The sequence below is a fragment of the Littorina saxatilis genome, linkage group LG12, assembly GCF_037325665.1.
Source record: "Littorina saxatilis isolate snail1 linkage group LG12, US_GU_Lsax_2.0, whole genome shotgun sequence".
Classification (NCBI taxonomy): Eukaryota; Metazoa; Mollusca; class Gastropoda; order Littorinimorpha; family Littorinidae; genus Littorina; species Littorina saxatilis.
Window position 1 is genome coordinate 84,433,476 of NC_090256.1, and position 23,574 is coordinate 84,457,049.

General features: G+C 42.6%; 1 protein-coding gene across 2 annotated transcripts in view; it reads left to right on the forward strand.

Moving 5' to 3' along the window:
• The first annotated feature begins 208 nt into the window (after nt 1–208).
• LOC138983006 (potassium channel subfamily K member 18-like) overlaps nt 209–23,574 on the forward strand; it is an 85,496-nt gene continuing 62,130 nt past the window's right edge. For both annotated transcript variants that reach the window (XM_070356403.1, XM_070356404.1), the window contains exons 1-2: nt 209–343; nt 9,721–9,939. In XM_070356403.1, the coding sequence (XP_070212504.1) occupies nt 9,909–9,939 (31 nt within the window). In that variant the 5' untranslated portion in view covers nt 209–343; nt 9,721–9,908. The remainder of the gene's footprint in view (nt 344–9,720; nt 9,940–23,574) is intronic.

The window sequence follows — 23,574 nt, forward strand, 5'->3', positions numbered from 1 at the left end:
TTTTTATGTGGGTCGTGTGCTTGCACGGCGTGGGTAGGTAACATATCTGCTGCTTTACCCCCGCATTCTGGAACAAAATACGAGAGTCTATTTCAGTGTTGTGGGGCTTTCGACTTGACATGTTTTGGCGGCATTAGTTAACACTTGTTTTCAGCTGATGTGTGGATTGATGTGTGGATTGGTGTGTGGATTGATGTGTGGATTGGTGTGTGGATTGATGTGTGGATTGGTGTGTGGATTGATGTGTGGATTGATGTGTGTCGTAAAATGACGAAACAAAACGCTGTTGCTCGGTGTGGATTTTAGTGGAGGGTTTATTTTTCGTCGGCAGCCGTCTTTGAAGGTAAATTCAGTAAAGGTATCTTGCTAATTTAATTTGACTGCAGCACTTTTTTGGTTCAGACATTTTGCTGTGTTCAGGGGCATACATTGTATAACTGTCATGTTTTGTCTGAAATAAGGAATTTTTGTAAAAAATTTTCATAATCATCTTTAATAGCGTGGACAAGCATTGGTAAGAATAGTTGCATGTCTTCGATGAAATAATAGCGGTGGAAAGACCGTCTGATCGTGTTAAACCTAAACTACGTGCAGCCTGTTGTTGTAAATATAAAGAATATTTAAAACTAAATATTTTCGTTGTTTAGATTTTTAAAGAATATTGAGCAGTTTCTTTGGAAATATGGACCGATGATCGAAATAAGGCTGTGTGAGACTATCCAATCATAACCCCCGATTTCCTCGACGTGTCTATCATCACCTAAGACTTTAAAATTGGCAATCTAGTGGCTGCTCCGCCTGGCGTCTGGCATTATGGGGTTAGTGCTAGGACTGGTTGGTCCGGTGTCAGAATAATGTGACTGGGTGAGACATGAAGCCTGTGCTGCGACTTCTGTCTTGTGTGTGGCGCACGTTATATGTCAAAGCAGCACCGCCCTGATATGGCCCTTCGTGGTCGGCTGGGCGTTAAGCAAGCAAACAAAAACAAAACTTGACTAAATATAAAAAGGTTGATTCATTCACACAATTTTAGTCCGTCTTGGCTACCAAATTGGACTGCGCGGAAAATACCCTACGAAGTGGCGACCGGAGAGGCATAAATCAATCTACTTTAGCAAATTATTCACGTCAAACCTTAGTGTGGTGTCTGCACTTGCAGGACTTGTAAAACCAATCCAGATCTGTCCACTAACACCAAGTAAGACTCTAATAAAGAGTCTTTACGCTTAGAAAAATAGTGATAGCTTATGTCGCCCGAAGGCCGTGATCTTTCATCAAACACAAAAGAAAAATTGGCGTGAGTTGTTAAGAAAATGAGCTGTGACACCTGGCATGCAACTGTCACCTTATAGCTTGGGGTCTTTCATCGATCACAAAGGAAAATATGTTTTGATATTGAGAATAACACAAGAATATAACTGTTGTGAACAGCGTACTCTTTACAGCACAGAAACCTTGACATTTGGTCATCCTATCTATCGTGTAAAGTTGAAGTGTCGGACATCAGCGCATAGTGTCGTCCGTCATCAGACTGATGCCGTAAATAGAAGTTGCGTACAGACACTTTAAGAGAACCATTCGCACTGAAATCGTTTTTCGCAAGAACGAACGGCAGTTGCAAGAAAATTGAGTTTCAAGGAACCTTCTACCTGTTACTGAGATACGCCTTAAATGTGAATATATGTCAAAGAGTAGGCCGAGAACAAAACTGAGAATAAGGTCGATGTTGAATCGGTCTTATACTGACCCTCCTGGGTCCTCGAGACAAGAGACCACAATAAACAAAGTTGTACAACCGGCAAACCTAGCGTAGAGATGACTACTTCAAGTGTATTGTGCTGTGTTCAAAGTTACAAGTCCACCGGGGATAACCGGCTATAAAGTGGTAAGCTGGTGAACAGTGGTGAACACTCGATTCGGCCTGCATTTTCCCGTTTTACCACAAAGTTGTTGATTTATGTCTGGACTAAAGGTGAGCTACTGCTTCTGCAATGACTAACTTTGTTTCGAAATGCATAATATGTTGAAGAAGGATTTGCGTTTTCCCGCATTTAAATGTTGAAACGAAAAATCGTGGTGACGAAGCACCGGAAATGGCTGCTCGGTGGGTTTGAAATGTAGAAATGCACTTGTTTTTACAAAAACAGCTCGTATTCAGCTTCGGTACGGGAGTCTTAGTGACAAAGGAGTCATACTTGAGCAAAGGAGTGCTATTGTCGGGTTGGAATCATTCATTAGAGCGTGCAGGCGAGAGGCGGTCAAATATGCGAGATGAACGTACACCGGGTTGATGACCGTCGCGAACGGGGCAGCAGACGCATAATCCGGTTTGATGCATAATTTTCTGCTAAACTAGACATTGGAACACACACACACACACTCTCTCTCTCCATCTCTCTCTCTCTAAAATGCAGGCCGAATCGAGTATTCACCACTGTTCACCAGCTTACCCCTTTATATCCGGTTATCCCCCGTGAAGTCGTTGCGTTTCGTTTATTGAAGTTGGCATTCTCCTGCCCCCCCCCCCCCCCCCCAACTTGGTTTAAACAAAATTTTATTCAGAATTTTTTCGCATGAACAGTTCGAAACACACAGCTAGGACACGCACTCAAGCAAATGCTTATATCACGTGACCAGAACAATACTAAATTACACACATTTTCGTAATGGTGGACATACCCGAAACAAGAGGCGAAGCCTTGCAAGGCTCACGTAAGAAATCAACAAACAGCAACACAAACTCAATCACTCCGTCACACATACACATACACACACACACACACACACACACACAGTCAGCATAGGTGACACGGTGCAAGAGTGCGAGACACTAGATCTAGATCCGTCTGTCCGTAGCCTACTGAGATGGCCAGATCGACACTGCGCTTTCGACAGCGCTGTGCTTCCTCGCGCAGACACTGGAAACATGCTGTGCAGATTAACCTGTAGGAAATCTCCTTTGGTATCTTCTTTATCTATTTTTCTGGAGCTACGAAACCGAACAATGTAAAATCGTCTTCTCCGAATCGGCGAACTGCAGCTCGGTGATAACTGTATCTATACCACAATCCTTCACGCGATCTGACCTAACCTTGACCCCTGACCTGGTCTACATACCACACACGCCACAAACCAGTCACCTGTTTTTACCCCCCCCCCCCCAAAAAAAACACACCAAAAAACAACAACACACACCACCCGTTTTCTTTGGATACACACTTTAACTACATACGTGCCGACGAAATGTTGATAATTGCTTCAATACTTTGAAGCTGTTGCTTAAATAATAACCAGGTAAAATTAGTATTTCGGTGTTCAGTCAAATGTTAAAGTTTCTACCACAGACATACATACATACGCACGCACGCACGCACGCACGCACGCACGCACGCACGCACGCACGCACGCACGCACAGACAGACAAAAGTTAGCATCGCATAGGCTACACTTACGTGAGCCAATAAACCAGAAGAACAAATTGAAAGAATGGGTATGGGGAACTAAATAGGAACAAAAGAATCTACAGAAGAGAAACAAGTCGCGTAAGGCGAAATTACTACATTTAGTCAAGCTGTGGAACTCACAGAATGAAACTGAACGTAGTCCGCCGCTAGTGCAAAAGGCAGTGAAAGTGACGAGCCTGTTTGGCGCAGCAGCGGTTGCGCTGTGCTTCATAGCACGCTTTACTGTACCTCTCTCCGTTTTAACTTTCTGAGCGTGTTTTTAATCCAAACATATCATATCTATATGTTTTTGGAATCAGGAACCGACAAGGAATAAGATGAAATAGTTTTTAAATCGATTTCGGAAATTTAATTTTGATCATAATTTTTATATTTTTAATTTTCAGAGATTGTTTTTAATCCAAATATAACATATGTATATGTTTTTGGAATCAGAAAATGACGAAGAATAAGATGAAATTGTTTTTGGATCGTTTAATAAAAAAAATAATTTTAATTACAAGTTTCTGATTTTTAATGACCAAACTCACTCATTAGTTTTTAAGCCACCAAGCTGAAATGCAATACCAAACCCCGGCCTTCGTCGAAGATTGCTGGGCCAAAATTTCAATCAATTTAATTGAAAAATGAGGGTGTGACAGTGCCGCCTCAACTTTTACAAAAAGCCGGATATGACGTCATCAAAGGTATTTATCGAAAAAATGAAAAAAATGTCCGGGGATATCATACCCAGGAACTCTCATGTCAAATTTCATAAAGATCGGCCCAGTAGTTAAGTCTGAATCGCTCTACACACACACACAGACACAGACACACACACACACACACACAGACACACAGACACACACACACACATACACATCGACCCTCGTCTCGATTCCCCCCTCTATTTTAAAACATTTAGTCAAAACTTGACTAAATGTAAAAAGAAAAGGGAGGGGGAGGGGGAGGGGAAAAAAGTACTAACAACCACAAGGAGAGACTAGGACGAAAGCGCATAGGAAGAGAGCATCAAGTCTAAAACATGCAACATGTAAATTGTTACATTTACTTGAATCTACATATATAACAACTTTATGTTGCATGTCTTAGACTTGATGCTCTCTTCCTATGCGCTTTCGTCCTAGTCTCTCCTTGTGGTTGTTAGTACCTTCTTCCCCCTCCCCCTCCCTTTTCTTTTTATCTTCTGTAGATTCCTTTGTTCCTAGTTAGCTCCCCATCCCCATTCTTTCAATTTGTTATTCTGGTTTATTGTTGTTATGTCCACCATTACGAAAATGTGTGTAAGTACACCCCCGGTATAGGGGTGTGTATAGGTTTCACTCGATGTGTTTGTTTGTGTGTTTGTGTTCGCATATAGATCTCAAGAATGAACGGACCGATCGTCACCAAACTTGGTGAACAGGTTCTATACATTCCTGAGACGGTCCTTACAAAAATTGGGACCAGTCAAACACACGGTTAGGGAGTTATTGGTGGATTAAGATTCTACAAGGACTTATAGAGGCACATATTCATGGTCAAAGGGAAATAACCACACTTGTTAGCAGTGCCTGCTCAGTTGGTGGCAGTGAGAATGCTAAGGACGGGGGTGTTTTTCCTACCTCAGAGGAATTTCTTGTTTAGTATTGTTCTGGTCACGTGATATAAGCATTTGCTTGAGTGTGTGTCCTAGCTGTGTGTTTCGAACTGTTCATGCGAAGAAATTCTGAATAAAATTTTGTTTAAACCAACATGTAAATTCAAGTAAATGTAACAATTTGTTTTTATAGAAGGCAGTAATTCGTTAACATGTAAAATACGAGACAAACGATAATAATCATTACTTATACGCTGCTTATGTAATCAAATACGATAACACAGAGAGAGGCAGTGTGGAGGTACACATACGCCTGCCCACACACATATACACTATCAATGCGTGAACACATCCATCAAATCAGTCGACCAGATTTAACAATAAACGATTGGACAGACTCAAATATCAATATGTTATTACGAACAGAATATTGCTCGCTACCTTTTAATAATATTTCCACGCGTCTGAAGTGAACAGGCAACGAATTGATTGTTGTCAGACGAGCATCTGCATACAAAGTGCAGTTTGATAAATAATGTTCGGCTGTTTCATTTGAATCACTGCAAACACACTGTGCGTTATCTTTTAGATGGCGTTTACACAAGTCTGAATTAAGGTTACTAATATTTAAACGCATTCTGCAGTGTTGAACTTCTGTCTGTCGTTTTCCAAAATAATAATAAGCTGGTACACTATGATCAGGGCCTGAATGTATAGCCCCTCCATACTTTTAGGATTTCATAACGCTGTGGAGCGCATAGAGCGGCTCTATTTTTAACACGTAAATAGTGGAAGGGATTCCCCGTCATCCTGTGTCTCTGCGCATGCGTCAAGCTTTGTGATGCTTCGCGGCGGGTCAGTTTTACACCATTTGCCGCAGACAGTTTGGAAAGCCGTCTCCTGATAAAACTTGGCTATCGTTGTTTGGAAACATTACGGAGATTTAAGAAACGAAACGTTGGGACGTTTCGTTTTGAAGTTGTGGTAAACGTCATTATTCCGGGGGTCTCTCGCTGGAAAGGTGAAGGTCAACTGAAACGGAACGTGGAACGTCAAAACGCAGTCACGTTTTCCACCCCCAAAAAACGAACAATATTTCGTCAACTTTTGTGAGTATTTTTGCACACTAACAGTTTTATTTGTTGGCCATTTTATGCATTGCGAGATTCATCAACCCTTTCACAGTCTTTCAGCGCTGAGAATGTGTTCATTGGAGGTAGACAACTGTTGTGAACTGAAATATTTTGAAGGGTGCTGATCCTGGTACATTTATCCAACTTCATGGTGAGAAAGCAAATGGCGAAGCAGAAGTAGGTCATCGCATCGAATTTTTATTCTGGCTTCGTATGTGATCAGGTGCATGAATTGAAAAATGTGAAGCTCTTGTGCGTGCAATGCGAGTATGTCAATCCTTTATTGACTCGTGGAGTTGAAATTATGCCATGCCCAGTCAGCGGATCATATCCTGCCATGCCCGGCCTTTCATTCCGAAACGAAACGTGAATACATCTAAATCTTGTCTGCGGCCTATGCCGTCTCGTTACACGTTCCGTTTCGCGGGGTGACTCATTCACCAAACGAAACGAGCTGCAAAACGAAACGTGCTGTTTCTTAAATCTCGCTAATATCCATTCCGGTACCCTCGCCATAAAGGTATAAGTCACTCTCTTGCTGGTTCTGCATGCTGTGTTTGATGTTATAAATTCCCGTATTATTATTATTATTATTATTATTATCATTATTATTATATACCGCGATCAGTTCGCCACACACATCTTGAAAAGATCCGCACGCGTAAAAACTGACCCAAAGTCAAGATAACCCGCAGAACCGGCGGCAATGCACCCTTTCGATTCGGCAGTTCGAGTTGCTCTTACAGTTCATCCGTGATTGCAAGAATGTCCTGCCGAGGAAAGCGGAATTTTCTGTACAATTCCACGCCGTCGTAACGATTCAGTGGATGTAGGCGGTCAAGAAAGATCCGGTTTCTTCTCAAATGTCTTCTCATCCTGAATCGGCATGAAAGCAGCCGCCATTTTAAACGCTCCAATAGCCGGTTCCATAACTCTTATTGTAAGGAGGGGCCTGCTATAACTTTATGGATGGCATAAGGCTCTATGCGCGGTCCATGCATTAGAAATAAGAGACTTTATGGAGTCCGCAGACTTTATTGCAGTGACGTCATCAATTTAGGCTCCTATGAAGGGGCTATGCATTCCGCTGCATGACTTTGTAAATTATGCTTAAACTCGCTTATTGAATTTGTTGTTTTAATCACATCAGGCAAATTATTCCATAAAACTGTGGAGAATGGAATGAAGGATGTTCGGAATATGTCTGTCCTATGTGCTGGTACGAATCTTTCGAATGGTCGTCTTCTGTGGAAGGGATTTAGTGAAGAGACTAGTGGTGGCAAGAGGTTAATTAAATATTGTGGACATTTACAATGAACCATTTTGTGAAATGAAATTAATTTATGTCGTTTTCGGCGTTCCTTTAAACTACAAAAAACACTTTCTTTGTAAATCTTATAATGGCTTGTTCCCCGCACACCGCCAATTATAACACGTAATGCTTCAAGGTGTAATTTTTCAAGTGTTTTTGACAAGGCTTCGGTACAATTGTCCCATAACACATCAGCGTAATCGAAATGTGGCAGAATAAAAGATTTATACATTATTTCCAAACTATTTCTGCATAACTTATACTTATAATATCTTAAACAGTTAATCAACAAAGTGGTCTTTTTCACAATATTTCTAATTTGAGCGTCCCATTTACAATCGTTTTGCCAAAAAATGCCAAGATGCTTGTGTTCTGGTATGTCTTCCAGGAGATTTCCATTAAAAAATAGAGGGTAATTTTGGTTTAAATCACGTTTTATATTCAGCAGTTTAGTTTTGGTTTAATTAAATGTAACTTTCCAACGTGCTGCCCAACTACTAATTTTATCAAGGTCTGAATTAAGAATTTCGGCACGTCGTCACAGTATCGGGTCATTTAATGCAATTGACAAACTAGTATCATCAGCAAACAATTTGATAACAGACTCAATATTATTTACAATATCATTTATATAAATCAAAAATAACAAGGGGCCTAACACTGAACCCTGAGGAACGCCTGTTTGTAAACCTTTTAACTCTGACTTGGCACCTTTAACAACAACTGATTGAACACGGTTTGTTAAATAGCTACGAAACCATGACAATAGTCGGGCCCCCACTTGATGGGACAGCCTACGGTGATACAAGTCGCTAGGAAGATGCGGTCAGTGAGTCTCGCTGTAGGGCAGTTTCTCACACATGTGTTACTAAATTCACTGCGGACCGAACACAGCTGGCGTACTTTTTCTCAGGTGACAATGTTAGTCACGAATCAATGAGCATGCCGCTTTGTTGCAGTCAGTGGCTGCCTTGAGCCTCGGGTGCTCTTTGTGTGCATTCTTGCTATGAGAACCTATACTTTTTTTTCCTATTTGATCAAAGTTTAGCTCAAGGAAGTTTCCCGTGAAGAGGTGATATACAAAAACTTGAAGCGGGTCGAACGTTATTGCTATCGATTTTGTTCTGAAAGGCAAAGTTTGCCTTATCACAAATTGTGTTGCAAGTGGTCAGAAATAAAACTTTTCTGAACGGGTAAGTGAAGCTTTTTATGCAGAGACAGACAAACTCACACAAAAAAAGATGAAACGGGTCGAACTTGATTGTCGTTGATTTTGTTCTGTAAGGCTTATAGCAGTAAGTTTGCTCCAGCACAAACTTTGTTTTGAGTTGTCAGAGAAAAAACCCGAAAAAAACACGTATATACCTCCGAACGGATAGTGAAGCTTCTTGTGCAAAGACAGACAAAAATAACATCTCAATAACACGGATCGAACACTGTTTCCATTGATTTTGTCCTGGGTGACACTGATGGAGAGGCATTAAATTTGATAAAGATAAGAGATAAGATAAATTTGCAGATGTCTAAGGCCGCGAGGCCTATATCTGATCTTTTGACCAGTACTATTGACTATCCTAACTTTGAGATGGCCTAGTGTAACGATCTTTTGATCGTGCCTTATTGTCTAGACTTTTCTTCCGTGGTGTATATATTGTGGCTGGGAGTGGCATGCGTGGCCTTCGTGGCAAACACTGGGTGGCTAACCTTAGCACAGTACATGTAGTCTTTGAACACATTGTCAATTCTGTTCTTGAAACTGTTTAATGACGGCGCCTCCACTGTTGACTTGTTCAGGGCATTCCAAGTGTCTACAACTCTGTTTGTGAAGAAGTGCTGTCTTGTCCAGGGCATTCCAAGTGTCCACAACTCTGTTTGTGAAGAAGTGCTGTCTCAAGCTGGTTTTACATGCGTTTTTCTTTAACTTTTAACAGTGTCCTCTTGTACCAGACTGCTGATTGAGTTCGAGAGGATTCTTGCAGTTATACACACCGTGCATGAACTTGTACACTTCTATCATATCACCTCTCACTCTTCTGTAACACATACTAGGTATCTTCATGACTTTGAGACGCTCCACATACTCTAGGTCCTTCAAACCCGGCACACACTTTGTTGCTCTACAGTAGTGATTTGCTGTGCGCAGCAGCATAAGCAGATTAGACCTTGAGAGAGGTTCGTTTTTGTGTGTATGCAAGAAGGATAGGTCAAACTGTATTGCTTTGCCCGGTCAAGGTGCTGCACAAGGAAGAGCGCTAGCTTGAGGGTTTCACACACAGCGCCGGAAACGTCGGGAGGCCAACATAACAGGGGGAGGGATCGCGACACACACAGCACAAGGCAGTGACTGCAGGTGACAGATACACAAGCAGGTGAACCGAATAGCTGAGGGCATTGCTTTCCCTTTGTTCGATTCCTTCACGATGGACTACCATCACCTTACACCGTTAAAAGGTACGTGGAAGTATTTGTCTGTTGATTTTATGTTTTGCACTGCTTTGCTTTTGATGTGCGCGGATTTGTGTCGTCTGTATCATTGTTTTCGCTGCTGTGGTTTGAGCCCTGTTTCTGTGTCATGTTGTCTGTGTCAGTATTTAAGTTTGTGTGTGTGTGTGTGTGTGGATGCGCGCGTACAGGTAACGTGTAAGTGATTGAAAGGAATGGTCAGAATCCGAGTCACGAGAATGAATATGAACAAGAAACAAATCTTTTTGTTTTAGCACGCCGGGTTATAAAGGTTAAATTAGTCAGTGTGATAACAAATATATATTTGGAAAATTCGAAAGGGTCGATCGGCACTTCAGCAAAACAAAATCCTCAAAAATTAAAAAATTAAATAATAAGAATTAAAAACCCGTTCCTGCCGGTATAAACTAATTTCTTGTGTTACGTATTTCTACTTTCCGTTGTTTATTTGTCGATGCTATCAAATTTAGCTAGCATATACTTCTGCCGCTGTTGCTTATACATACTTTAAATGACTTAAACTTGGCCAAATAATTATTGCAACAATTTTCGCACGCTAAGAAAAGCATTACAACGCAATTTATTTTAGTTGAACGTTATATGCCCCAACAGGTAATTATGTCAGCTGTACATGTCATTTGTCCGATTGATGGTACTTTGTATAGGCATCCCGTGACAGCCTGTCAAACAAGGTCACCCCTAAAATCGACCTGACAAAAACCATAGCCCCGTATTTTAAAATCTGCAAAAAATCAGAATATGTACAAACCAAACACTTGTGACAACCATTGGAAAGGCCATTCAATTTTCTGTTCAGAACATTTTGTTTTATGCACCTGACTTCTCTAGTCTTTATGTAGCCTTTTGTCAAAGGCGGTAGGTGTCAACCGTTTCAGAGGCTCAAAAAGGCACGTTTTGCGGCCATTTTTGAGGGGGTCCTCCACCCAAAGAGCCATATCTGCTCAAGTTCTCAATGATTTGCTTTGGAAATTTCAGAAGTTATGACCAATAGGCTGACCAAAATGTGTGTTGCGTTTTGCGAATGTGTGTACTTAGCGTGTCGTATTACGTAACTTTTCCGAAAGAACTAAACAAATATTCATATTAATTCAGGGTTTTAGGTTAAAAAATCGTGACTTTGCATGCTAAGCAAAAAATGGATGAGGCAATAGGTGCCAAAGTTTGAGGCAGATCCGAGTGCTGGTTTACATTTGCTGGAGATGGGAACACGCATGAAAAATTATCGATCACCGTCAGTGGTACTGAGTACACTACCCGTGGAGACAAACAGTCCTGGGCCTGTGCTTACTCTCCTGTTCCGGCGCGCTGTGCTCGGTGAGTTGCGCTTTTGTGACCCGCAGCGAAGGAAGCACAGGCCAACTGGTCATTCTGATTACATCGCTCAACGGCTATTGCCAGTATATCTCTCTGACCGGACGCGAAACTCCTGCGCGAATCTATCAAAACAAGTTATCTCCCATATGTTGTTTGCGAGACGAAAATAATTGCAGATTGGCCGAGTTCGACAGTGATCTCTGTTCTGTTCTTCACAGTTATGATAAAGACATCGTTCTAAGGTCAAAACAAGTCGAAATTTTGGGACTGCTGCCGGAAGGAGACCGTAATATATGGTTGCATCACTACAGAAAAAATCGTCTGCTTCAGCGAACGCCGAAACCAAACGGTTGATTATCACGTGACACTTTTGCCATATTTAGAGTTGTTTGCACGGTAAATACAGCCGCGAAAAAATAGCTCCCTTGAAACTGTCTTACAAATCAACTTCCTTTGTAATCTAAAAATTACACAACACCATGAAAAATCATTATCGACGATCGCGAATCTGCTTATATCCGTAACACATCACAAAAAGCTCTAAATATGTTAAAAAAAATCGGTTGTCTCAAGGAAACTCAAGGCATTCTGTCAGGGAGAGAATGAGCCGAACTCATTTTGACCTGAGGTCAGGATGAGGCCAAGGTCAGTTCATCTCCACAGCTACTGTACGCATTTACATTACCAAGGACGGTGATCGAAACATTTTCTTGTGCGTTCCCATCTCCAGCAAATGTAAACCAGCATTCGGATCTGCCTCAAACTTTGGCACCTATCGCCTCATCCATTTTTTGCTTAGCATGCAAAGTCACGATTTTTTTAACCTAAAACCCTGAATTAATATGAATATTTGTTTAGTTCTTTCGGAAAATGTACGTAATACAACACGCTTATTATACACATTCGCAAAAGTAAACACCGATTTAGGTCAGCCTATTGGTCATAACTTCTAAAATTTCCAAAGCAAATCATTGAGAACTTGAGCAGATATGGCTCTTTGGGTGGAGGACCCCCTCAAAAATGGCCGCAAAACGTGCCTTTTTGGGCCTCTGAAACGGTTGACACCTACCGCCTTTGACAAGAGGCTACATAAAGACTAGAGAAGTCAGGTGCATAAAACAAATTGTCATCATTTTTACGAGTTTTCATTCACAAGCACCTGGGAAATAAATCTCATGTTCCCCATGCAATAAATCGAGGTGGTGAATGGGTTTGAGCTTTCAGGTGAAACGTGGATTGTCAAAGTAAAAGCCAATCAGGCTGATTGTTTGATGTGTGGAACCATCGCGGCTTTGGATTTGTTTCCGAGGACAACGATTGTAAGCATTTACTCTCAAAGACCCAATCAATGTTGATATTTACCGCGGCGACTCATGGTTAATTTGCAACTTATCTCTGTAATCGCAAAATCCACAACGAAAAGTCATAAACACTTAAAAAGAAAAGAAATAATGCTCAACACTTACTGAACTCACACGTATGATCGCAGCTCTGTACATTTTCAGACTGGAAGAAAAGCGTCAACAAGCTACGTTTGACGTCACATACACGGTTGACGTGTTATCTCGAGCTACTGTGATGTGACGATGCTTTGTGGCCCGGAGTTAGATTCTAAAAATTCGTCTCCCTGTGGGTTCTTGTGCATTTTGTTGCACAACCAAAATGATGACAAAAACGATGTTTGGTGGCTTGTCGTCAGACCAGCATTTTGTTGTTGGTCCTCGGGGAGCATATCGCCTTTCAGTGTCTCATATTTATCAACCGCGGCCTTCGGCCTTGGTCGATAAAGATGAAACAAAAGACGATATGGTCCCCTTGGACCAACAAAAAAGCTGGTCTGTCAACAAGCCACCAAACATCTTATAATGTTCTGAACAGGAAATTGAATGGCCTTTCCAATGGTTGTTACAAGTGTTTGGTTAGTGCATATTCTGATTTTTTGCAGATTTTAAAATACGGGGCTATGGTTTTTGTCAGGTCGATTTTAGGGGTGACCTTGTTTGACAGGCTGTCACAGGATGCCTATACAAAGTACCATCAATCGAACAAATGATATGTACAGCTGACATAATTCCCTTTTCGAGCATATATCTACAGTTTAACTAAAATGAATTACTGGCACGGTTGGCCTAGTGGTAAGGCGTCCGCCCCGTGATCGGGAGGTCGTGGGTTCGAACCCCGGCCGTGTCATACATAAGACTTTAAAATTGGCAATCGGTAGTGGCTGCTCCGCCTGGCGTGTGGCATTATGGGGTTAGTGCTAGGACTGGTTGGTCCGGTGTCAGAATAATGTGACTCGGACTGGGTGAGACATGAAGCCTGTGCTGCGACTTCTGTCTTGTGTGTGGCGCACGTTATATGTCAGTCAAAGCAGCACCGCCCTGATATGGTCCTTCGTGGTCGGCTTGTTAAGCAAACAAACTACAGCTACGTACAGATTATCAGAGGCATTATTAAACCCGTGTCCTCTGCTGCCGAGCGTGTTATTTATCGTTTTTAAATGTCGAGGAATTAAATTGTTCATTGAGCGGCAACGCAACACGATCATTAGATCGCTTTGCTGAACGTTTTAAACCAGGCTTCTAATGCGTTGTCATTGCTCAGAGCTTATGCCTGGAAGATTTAGTGTTTGGGTGCATTACATTTTGCAACTCGCGTTTCGGCACAATGAAAAGCATTTGAATGGTAATTTTCAAAACGATCAATGAGGCTGACTTTGTTTGGCGCGAACTCAGTGACATCACCATTTCCTTCCCTTTGTGTGTCTGTGGCCCCTGTTTTTGTCAACATACTCGCCCTCCCCACCAAATTCCCGACTCACAACCCACCCCGTCACCTTCGTCGTCTGCTGTGCACGCACGACTCATACACAAGTTAAATATCTCTCTCTCTCTCTCTCTCTCTCTCTCTCTCTCTCTCTCTCTCTCTCTCTCTCTCTCTCTCTCTCTCTCTCTCTCTCTCTCTCTCTCTCTCTGTCTCTCTTTTAATTTTCAGAGCTTGTTTTTAATCCGACTATAACATATTTATATGTTTTTGGAATCAGAACATGATGAAGAATAAAATAAAAGTAATTTTGGATCGTTTTTATAAAAAAATAATTGTAATTACAATTTTCAGATTTTTAATGACCAAAGTCATTAATTAATTTTTTAGCCTTCATGTTGAAATCAAAGACATTTATCGAAAAAATGAAAAAACCATCTGAGGATATCATACCCAGGAACTCTCTTGTAAAATTTCATAAAGATCAGTCGAGTAGTTTACTCTGAATCGCTCTACACACACACACGCACAGACACACACACACACACACCCACCCACACACACACACACACACACACACACATACACCACGACCCTCGTCTCGATTCCCCCTCTATGTTAAAACATTTAGTCAAAACTTGACTAAATGTAATAAAAAAAACATCAACACCAACAAACCAACCTCTCTCTCTCTCTCTCTCTCTCTCTCTCTCTCTCTCTCTCTCTCTCTCTCTCTCTCTCTCTCTCACACACACACACAACATACACACACGTTAATTTCATTGAGGTTTGTCTTCAAGTGTCTGTGGATAAGACAGTTCAGCTGAAATAAGCAGTCAATAACCTTGACAGTAATGTTAGGAAACGCTACCGTTGCTGAGCTTTGGTTCAGTTTTGTGTGTTGCATGTAGTTGACTTATTTTTACTTTGTGGGAAAGTACCGATATAATATTTTGTAAACACAATATTTATGCTTGGACGAGAATGCAGGTGAACTTTCTAGTCCTGTCAAAACAAGTTGTTTACCATGCTGTTTTAGTCGTGAGTTCGTGGCGTTCGTTCGGATTAAGTGCGTCGGCGGCGCTTTTTGATGTACGTCATAGAGAATGTCGCTAGTTTAGTCCATGCACGGCTCGTATAATGTAGTTGTATCATGTTCGGTCTGGAATATTCTCGAGATTGAGTATTTACTATATATGCCAGCGCGATTTGAATGTTGAAAAGCTTCTATTTGAGTTCTGCTACGGTGTGCAGTTGTATGTATTGAATGCTGAATAAATCCTCGAACTCAATTTGACGAGTTGTTTTCTGTTGCTGCGAAGACGGGCGACGTAGAATAAAAGAACACAACTATACGACGTTTGAGAACTTGTGGCAATCTCAAGTGTCGTGTAACAATTGGGGGCCAAGCCAAGGATCTACGTTTAACGCCAAGGGTTTTCCAGCAACAAAGACAGTCAAGACAGTCACAGGAGGTAGCCATCAATCGGGTGTATCCTGAGGGATCAGTATTGAGACTACAGAACCGTGGATTCGGTGTGACTGGTGAAGAGTTTGGTAATCGCCGCAGCTCGGTACGGTGAGCGACGCCGGAGTGTATCGGGATTACAGAGGTTAGCTGCCGTTTGGACGAGACGGACTTCGTCGCGGAGCTAGTGCATTAATACTACGAAATACGACTGAGGTACGTCGTGTACGTATCGTGAGCAGAGTGCGCCGTCACGTTAGACGAGGAGGGTGGCAGCCTGCGTCTACGAAGGTGAACAGCGACGAGAGAAGCATCGGAGGTGCAGTAGAGACTGTGTTCTTTTAGAAGACTACATTCGTCTACGTTCGGGGCTGTGAAAGAATACAGACGAACGCACCGGAAAAGACCAGAATGGCTGAGTTCTGGGCAAAAGGAGTTGAACTGGGACTGAAAGGCAAGCAGCTGACGGAGTTCGTCGAGTCCCAGACACGACTGCTAGCGCAGCGTGAAGAAAGACAAGCGCAGCGTGAGCGTGAAGAAAGACAAGCGCAGCGTGAGCGTGAAGAAAGACAAGCGCAGCGTGAGCGTGAAGATAAAGAAAGACAAGCGCAGCGTGAAGAAAGAGAAAGAGAAGCACAGCGTGAAGAAAGGCAAATTGAGCTGAAACGCTTAGAGCTCCAGATAGAAATGGAGACGAAGCGTTTAGAGCTTCAGACAGAAATGGTGCGTGTTCAAAATGAGCACGAGGCACCACGCCAAAGAGATAACCAGCAGCAAATGTTACACAGGGCACCGAAACTTCCAGCATTCGCTGACGGGAAGGACCAGATCGACTGCTACCTTGCAAGATTCGAGAGGTTCGCTGAGAGTGCTAGATGGCAGCGCGACGACTGGGCGATTCAACTCAGCGCACATTTGACTGGGGCAGCACTTGAGGTCTACTCTAGACTCTCAAACGATGACGCCAGAGACTATGATGTACTGAAGGAAGCTCTGTTGCGTTGCTACAACTTCACTGAAAGAGGCTACCGTCAACGCTTCCGCGAATGCCAATCATTGTCTGGAGAGACACCGAGCCAGTTTGTGGAGCGCCTGTCGTCATACCTGCAGAAGTGGGTGGAGTTATCAGGTGAAGAGCAGTCATACGAGAGTCTGCGGGACTTGATCGTGAAGGAGCAGTTCCTTAATGCCTGCCCGAAGGACCTGGCGACCCGCTTGGAAGAGCAAAAACTGCGGGGTTTGAAGGACATTACTGATGCTGCTGAGCGTTATCTCATTGCTCATGGAAGGACCCTGGGGACGTCAAAGTCATCGAAACCTTTCCAGAAGAGCGGAAACCAGGGAAACCAACCTGCCAAGGGACAAACTGAGTCCGCACCATCATCCAATGAAGGGCAGAACATAACGTGTTTCCATTGCAATGCCAAGGGTCACCGAGTCGCCAACTGTCCCCAAAAGAAAAATAACGGACATGTCAATGACAAAGCGCAAGAACATCGACGGAGACATTACGACAACAAGAGGCAAACGAGTGGCTCGAACCAACAAGTATGTGCGAGCAGCGTCATACTACCAAGGGCTGCCGAGCAAGTGGATACACCATCGGACGTGGAAGAATGTCTATCTGATGGCCAGCTTCTACTCGCTAATGGCAAGTCAATCTCTGTCGTCGCCAGCGCAGCTGTGTCAGTGTCGAACATGCCCGTGTCGAAGGGATTTGTTGAGAAGCAGGAAGTGACCGTTCTCAGAGATTCGGGCTGCAATGGAGTCATTGTCAAAGAGGATCTGGTGCCAACAGAGAAGTTCACTGGTGACTTCAAGTGGACGCTCATGGCTGACAGCAAATGCGTGAGGGCACCAGTGGCAAAGATCCAGATAGATACTCCATACTTCACCGGAGAAGTTGAGGCCGTCTGCCTGAAGAAGCCCTTGTACGATCTATTAATTGGGAACATTGGGGGTGCGAGACGTCCTGATGACCCTGATGTCGAATGGAGAATGGGCGCAGCTCAGCCTGCTGTTGAGGAGGAAGACCCACTGCCATTCGCGAATGAAGATATCAGCGAACTGTTACGAGATGACAGAGCAACTGTGCATCGCCGCGACCAGCCGCAGGTTGTAAGCGCTGTGACGACCAGAGCCCAGGCGAAGAAGGACAAAACAACTACGCCACTCAGGGTCACCAACAGTTCTGCAACTGCTGTCGTGGACAGGGATCGGCTGATTCAGCTACAGGAAGCTGATTCGACCTTAACAAAGTACAGGAGTCGTCCTGTCAAGGAGATGACTAAGGGCGAAGGCACTGTGCAATTTGAAGTGAAGGCCAAGATTCTGTACAGAGTGTTCCAGCACGCGAGAGTCAACGGTGGGAAGACATTACGTCAAGTTCTGGTGCCTCAACCACTTAGGCGCCAGGTGATGGAGGTGGCCCACGACTCTATTATGGGAGGTCACCTGGGGGTCAAGAAGACATCGGACAGAATCCAGGCTGCGTTTTACTGGCCAGGACTGCATGCAGATGTGACTCGATTCTGCCGATCGTGCGATATTTGCCAGAAAACCATACCTCGAGGAAGGGTCCCGAAAGTACCGTTGCAGAAGATGCCTTTGATCGACCGACCTTTCAAGAGGGTGGCCATTGACCTCATCGGCGAGATCAAACCGCCAAGTGAAGCGGGTCATCGTTGGGTACTGACCCTGGTAGACTATGCAACCAGGTACCCAGAAGCCGTGCCTCTGAAGAAAATTGACACAGAGACTGTTGCCGAGGCACTTGTGGACATTTTCAGCAGAATTGGGGTTCCTGAAGAGATCCTCACAGACCTGGGGACACAGTTTGTCTCTGAATGCATGGAAGAGGTCAACAGGCTGCTGAGCATTCGTCACTTGACTACGACACCCTATCACCCGATGTGCAATGGGCTGGTAGAAAAATTCAATGCGACGCTGAAGTCCACGCTGAAGAAACTATGCAGTGAGCAGCCAAGGCAGTGGCATCGCTACATCAATGCCTTGCTGTTTGCATACAGGGAGGTGCCACAAGAGTCCACTGGATTCTCCCCGTTCGAGCTGATGTACGGGCGGACCGTGAGAGGCCCGATGCAGATACTAAAGGAATTGTGGACGAAAGATGTGGACACACCTGAAGTGAAGAACAGTTACCAGTACGTGTTCGAGTTGCGAGAGAAACTGGAGGAGACTCTCGAGATTGCGAGAGAAAACTTGAGAAAGTCTCAGGATAGCGGAAAGCACTACTACGACCGCAAAGCCGTAAACAGGAAGTTTACACCAGGTAACAAAGTGCTGATACTGCTTCCCACTGATCACAACAAACAACTGATGCAGTGGAAAGGCCCATACGAGGTTGAGGCCGTGGTAGGGATCAACAACTACAAGGTGAATGTCGGCAAGAAGTCCAAGATCTACCACGCTAACCTCCTGAAACTGTATGTGGAGAGACCTCCGGAAGCAGTACAGGTCGCAGCAAGTGTGGAAGAACCAGCCAAACTAGACGAGTTCGACGGTGAGGAACTACTGGAGTTGGGAGACCTCTACAAGAAAGAGGGAGTGGATGACGTCAAGTTAGGACCTGACCTGACGGAAGACCAGCAAAAGGGGCTTTTGTTGGAAAACGTCACCAAGATCCTCAATGCGCCACGTCCTGAAACCAAGAAGCAGGTGCAATCCTTCCTTGGATTGGCTGGGTACTACAGAGAGTTCATTCCAAACTTCGCCGCCATAACGGCGCCTTTGTCGGACATGACCCGAAAAGGATGCCCCAACCGAATATTCTGGGGATCAGCTCAGGAGAAGGCATACCAGACCGTGCGCGACCTGATGTCACGAGACCCGGTGCTGCGCCTTCCTGATACTGCCAAAGAGTTCATCTTGCGTACAGACGCATCGGACGAAGGGATCGGCGCCATGCTGATGCAAGAGCATGGAGGTAAACCGTTTCCGGTCAGCTATGCCAGCAAGAAGCTGTCAGGAGCCGAGAAGAACTACTCGACCATGGAGAAAGAGTGTTTAGCCATCGTGTGGGGAATCAAGAAATTTGAACTCTACCTCCAAGGGGTGAAATTCGTGCTTCAGACTGATCACAAACCCCTCACCTACCTGAACTCTGCGAAGTTTGTGAATAATCGTATCATGAGGTGGGTGATGTACTTGCAGAACTTTGATATGCGAGTGGAATCGATCAAGGGTTCAGACAATGTTGGAGCAGATTTTCTCAGCCGAGTATGTGAGTGAAACTGTGTTCATTCTCCAACAGACTAATGTACATACCTGGATTTCAATCTGTTATGTATACATAATATGTGTACAGGTAGCGTTTCAATGATTGAAAGAAATTAGGTAAATTTCTTCTGGTGTTGGGGGTAATGTTAGGAAACGCTACCGTTGCTGAGCTTTGGTTCAGTTTTGTGTGTTGCATGTAGTTGACTTATTTTTACTTTGTGGGAAAGTACCGATATAATATTTTGTAAACACAATATTTATGCTTGGACGAGAATGCAGGTGAACTTTCTAGTCCTGTCAAAACAAGTTGTTTACCATGCTGTTTTAGTCGTGAGTTCGTGGCGTTCGTTCGGATTAAGTGCGTCGGCGCTTTTTGATGTACGTCATAGAGAATGTCGCTAGTTTAGTCCATGCACGGCTCGTATAATGTAGTTGTATCATGTTCGGTCTGGAATATTCTCGAGATTGAGTATTTACTATATATGCCAGCGCGATTTGAATGTTGAAAAGCTTCTATTTGAGTTCTGCTACGGTGTGCAGTTGTATGTATTGAATGCTGAATAAATCCTCGAACTCAATTTGACGAGTTGTTTTCTGTTGCTGCGAAGACGGGCGACGTAGAATAAAAGAACACAACTATACGACGTTTGAGAACTTGTGGCAATCTCAAGTGTCGTGTAACAAGTAAGTACAGCCGAGGTCAGCCAGTCGACGCTTTTGCATATCGATTACCCGAACATAAAGCAGTAAAAACAACAGGCACAACAACCAGGTTCCGAATAACGTTCTAAATGTAGCGACAATCAAACTTGAAGCTAACGGGATAAATAATAGAGAATCAGCAAACTGTGTGTTACCTTTAGAACAATATTTTTGCAGTCAAGTCAGTCGTATTCAGTAGGTAGTGATCCATGTTTCTCACTGTCTGTCTCAGTCTCTCTCTGTCTGTTTGTCTCTGTCTGTCTGTCTGGCTGTCTGTCTGTCTCTCCGTCTCGCAAAATAATAATGTAGAAGCTTACGAGCTGATATGCAAATCCATAGTCCGGACTCAATCAAAGATTGCTTGAGAAAAATGTCAATCAAATAGGTTGAAAAATTGGGTAATCACAGTGCCACCTCACTTTTACAAATAGCCGGATATGATGTCATCTAAGACATGCATCGCAAAAAATACACAAAAAAGGTCTGGGGGTATCAGCTGGAAGAAATTGTATGTTCGGTTTCATGAAGATAGCTCCAGCAGTATTCTGGGAATCGCTCTCCACGTACACACACACATACACATGCACATTCACCCTCGTCTCCATTCCAGTCTATCTGAAAGCATTTAGTCGACAAAACTTGACTAAATGTAAAAATAGAAGATAACAAGTCGCGTAAGGCGAAAATACAACATTTAGTCAAGTAGCTGTCGAACTCACAGAATGAAACTGAACGCAATGCAACGCAGCAAGACCGTATACTCGAAGCATCGTCAGTCCACCGCTCATGGCAAAGGCAGTGAAATTGACAAGAAGAGCGGGGTAGTAGTTGCGCTGAGAAGGATAGCACGCTTTTCTGTACCTCTCTTCGTTTTAACTTTCTGAGCGTGTTTTCAATCCAAACATATCATATCTATATGTTTTTGGAATCAGGAACCGACAAGGAATAAGATGAAAGTGTTTTTAAATTGATTTCGAAAATTTAATTTTGATCATAATTTTTATATTTTTAATTTTCAGAGCTTGTTTTTAATTCAAATATAACATATTTATATGTTTTTGGAATCAGAAAATGATGGAGAATAAGATGAACGTAAATTTGGATCGTTTTATACATTTTTTGTTTTTTTTACAATTTTCAGATTTTTAATGACCAATTAATTAATTTTTAAGCCACCAAGCTGAAATGCAATACCGAAGTCCGGGCTTCGTCGGAGATTACTTGACCAAAATTTCAACCAATTTGGTTGAAAAATGAGAGCGTGACAGTGCCGCCTCAACTTTCACGAAAAGCCGGATATGACGTCATCAAAGACATTTATCAAAAAAATGAAAAAAACGTCTGAGGATATCATACTTAGGAACTCCCATGTAAAATTTCATAAAGATCGGTCCAGTAGTTTAGTCTGAATCGCTCTACACACACACACACAGACAGACAGACAGACAGACACACATACACCACGACCCTCGTCTCGATTCCCCCCTCTATGTTAAAACATTTAGTCAAAACTTGACTAAATGTCCCCCCTCTATGTTAAAACATTTAGTCAAAACTTGTCAACTAAATGTAAAAACGAACCAAAAAAAAAAAAAAAAAAAGCAACAAAATAAAAGGAGAAGAAAACAAGTCGCGTAAGGCGAAAATACAATATTTAGTCAAGTAGCTGTCGAACTCACAGAATGAAACTGAACGCAATGCCATTTTTCAGCAAGACCGTATACTCGTGGCATCGTCAGTCCACCGCTCATGGCAAAGGCAGTGAAATTGACAAGAAGAGCGGGGTAATAGTTGCGCTAAGAAGGATAGCACGCTTTTCTGTACCTCTCTTTGTTTTAACTTTCTGAGCGTGTTTATAATCCAAACATATCATATCTATATGTTTTTGGAATCAGGAACCGACAAGGAATAAGATGAAAGTGTTTTTAAATTGATTTGGACAATTTAATTTTGATAATAATTTTTATATATTTAATTTTCAGAGCTTGTTTTTAATCCAAATATAACATATTTATATGTTTTTGGAATTAGAAAATGATGGAGAATAAGATAAACGTAAATTTGGATCGTTTTATAAATTTTTAATTTTTTTTACAATTTTCAGATTTTTAATGACCAAAGTCATTAATTAATTTTTAAGCCACCAAGCTGAAATGCAATACCGAAGTCCGGGCTTCGTCGAAGATTACTTTACCAAAATTTCAACCAATTTGGTTGAAAAATGAGGGCGTGACAGTGCCGCCTCAACTTTCACGAAAAGCCGGATATGACGTCATCAAAGATATTTATCAAAAAAATGAAAAAAACGTTCGGGGATTTCATACCCAGGAACTCTCATGTCAAATTTCATAAAGATCGGTCCAGTAGTTTAGTCTGAATCGCTCTACACACACACACAGACAGACAGACAGACACACGCACATACACCACGACCCTCGTTTCGATTCCCCCTCGATGTTAAAATATTTAGTCAAAACTTGACTAAATATAAAGAAGAAAAACAACATTTACAACATCAGCATTGCTGCAACAACAACAACAACAAGTCGCGTAAGGCGAAATTACTACATTTAGTCAAGCTGTGGAACTCACAGAATGAAACTGAACGTAGTCCCGCCGCGAGTGCAAAACGCAGTGAAAGTGACGAGCCTGTTTGGCGCGGCAGCGGTTGCGCTGTGCTTCATAGCACGCTTTACTGTACCTCTCTTCGTTTTAACTTTCTGAGCGTGTTTTTAATCCAAACATATCATATCTATATGTTTTTGGAATCAGGAACCGACAAGGAATAAGATGAAATAGTTTTTAAATCGATTTCGGAAATTTAATGTTGATCATAATTTTTAATTTTTTAATTTTCAGAGATTGTTTTTAATCCAAATATAACATATGTATATGTTTTTGGAATCAGAAAATGACGAAGAATAAGATGAAATTGTTTTTAGATCGTTTAATAAAAAAATAATTTTAATTACAAGTTTCCGATTTTTAATGACCAAACTCACTCATTAGTTTTTAAGCCACCAAGCTGAAATGCAATACCAAACCCCGGCCTTCGTCGAAGATTGCTTTGTCAAAATTTCAATCAATTTAATTGAAAAATGAGGGTGTGACAGTGC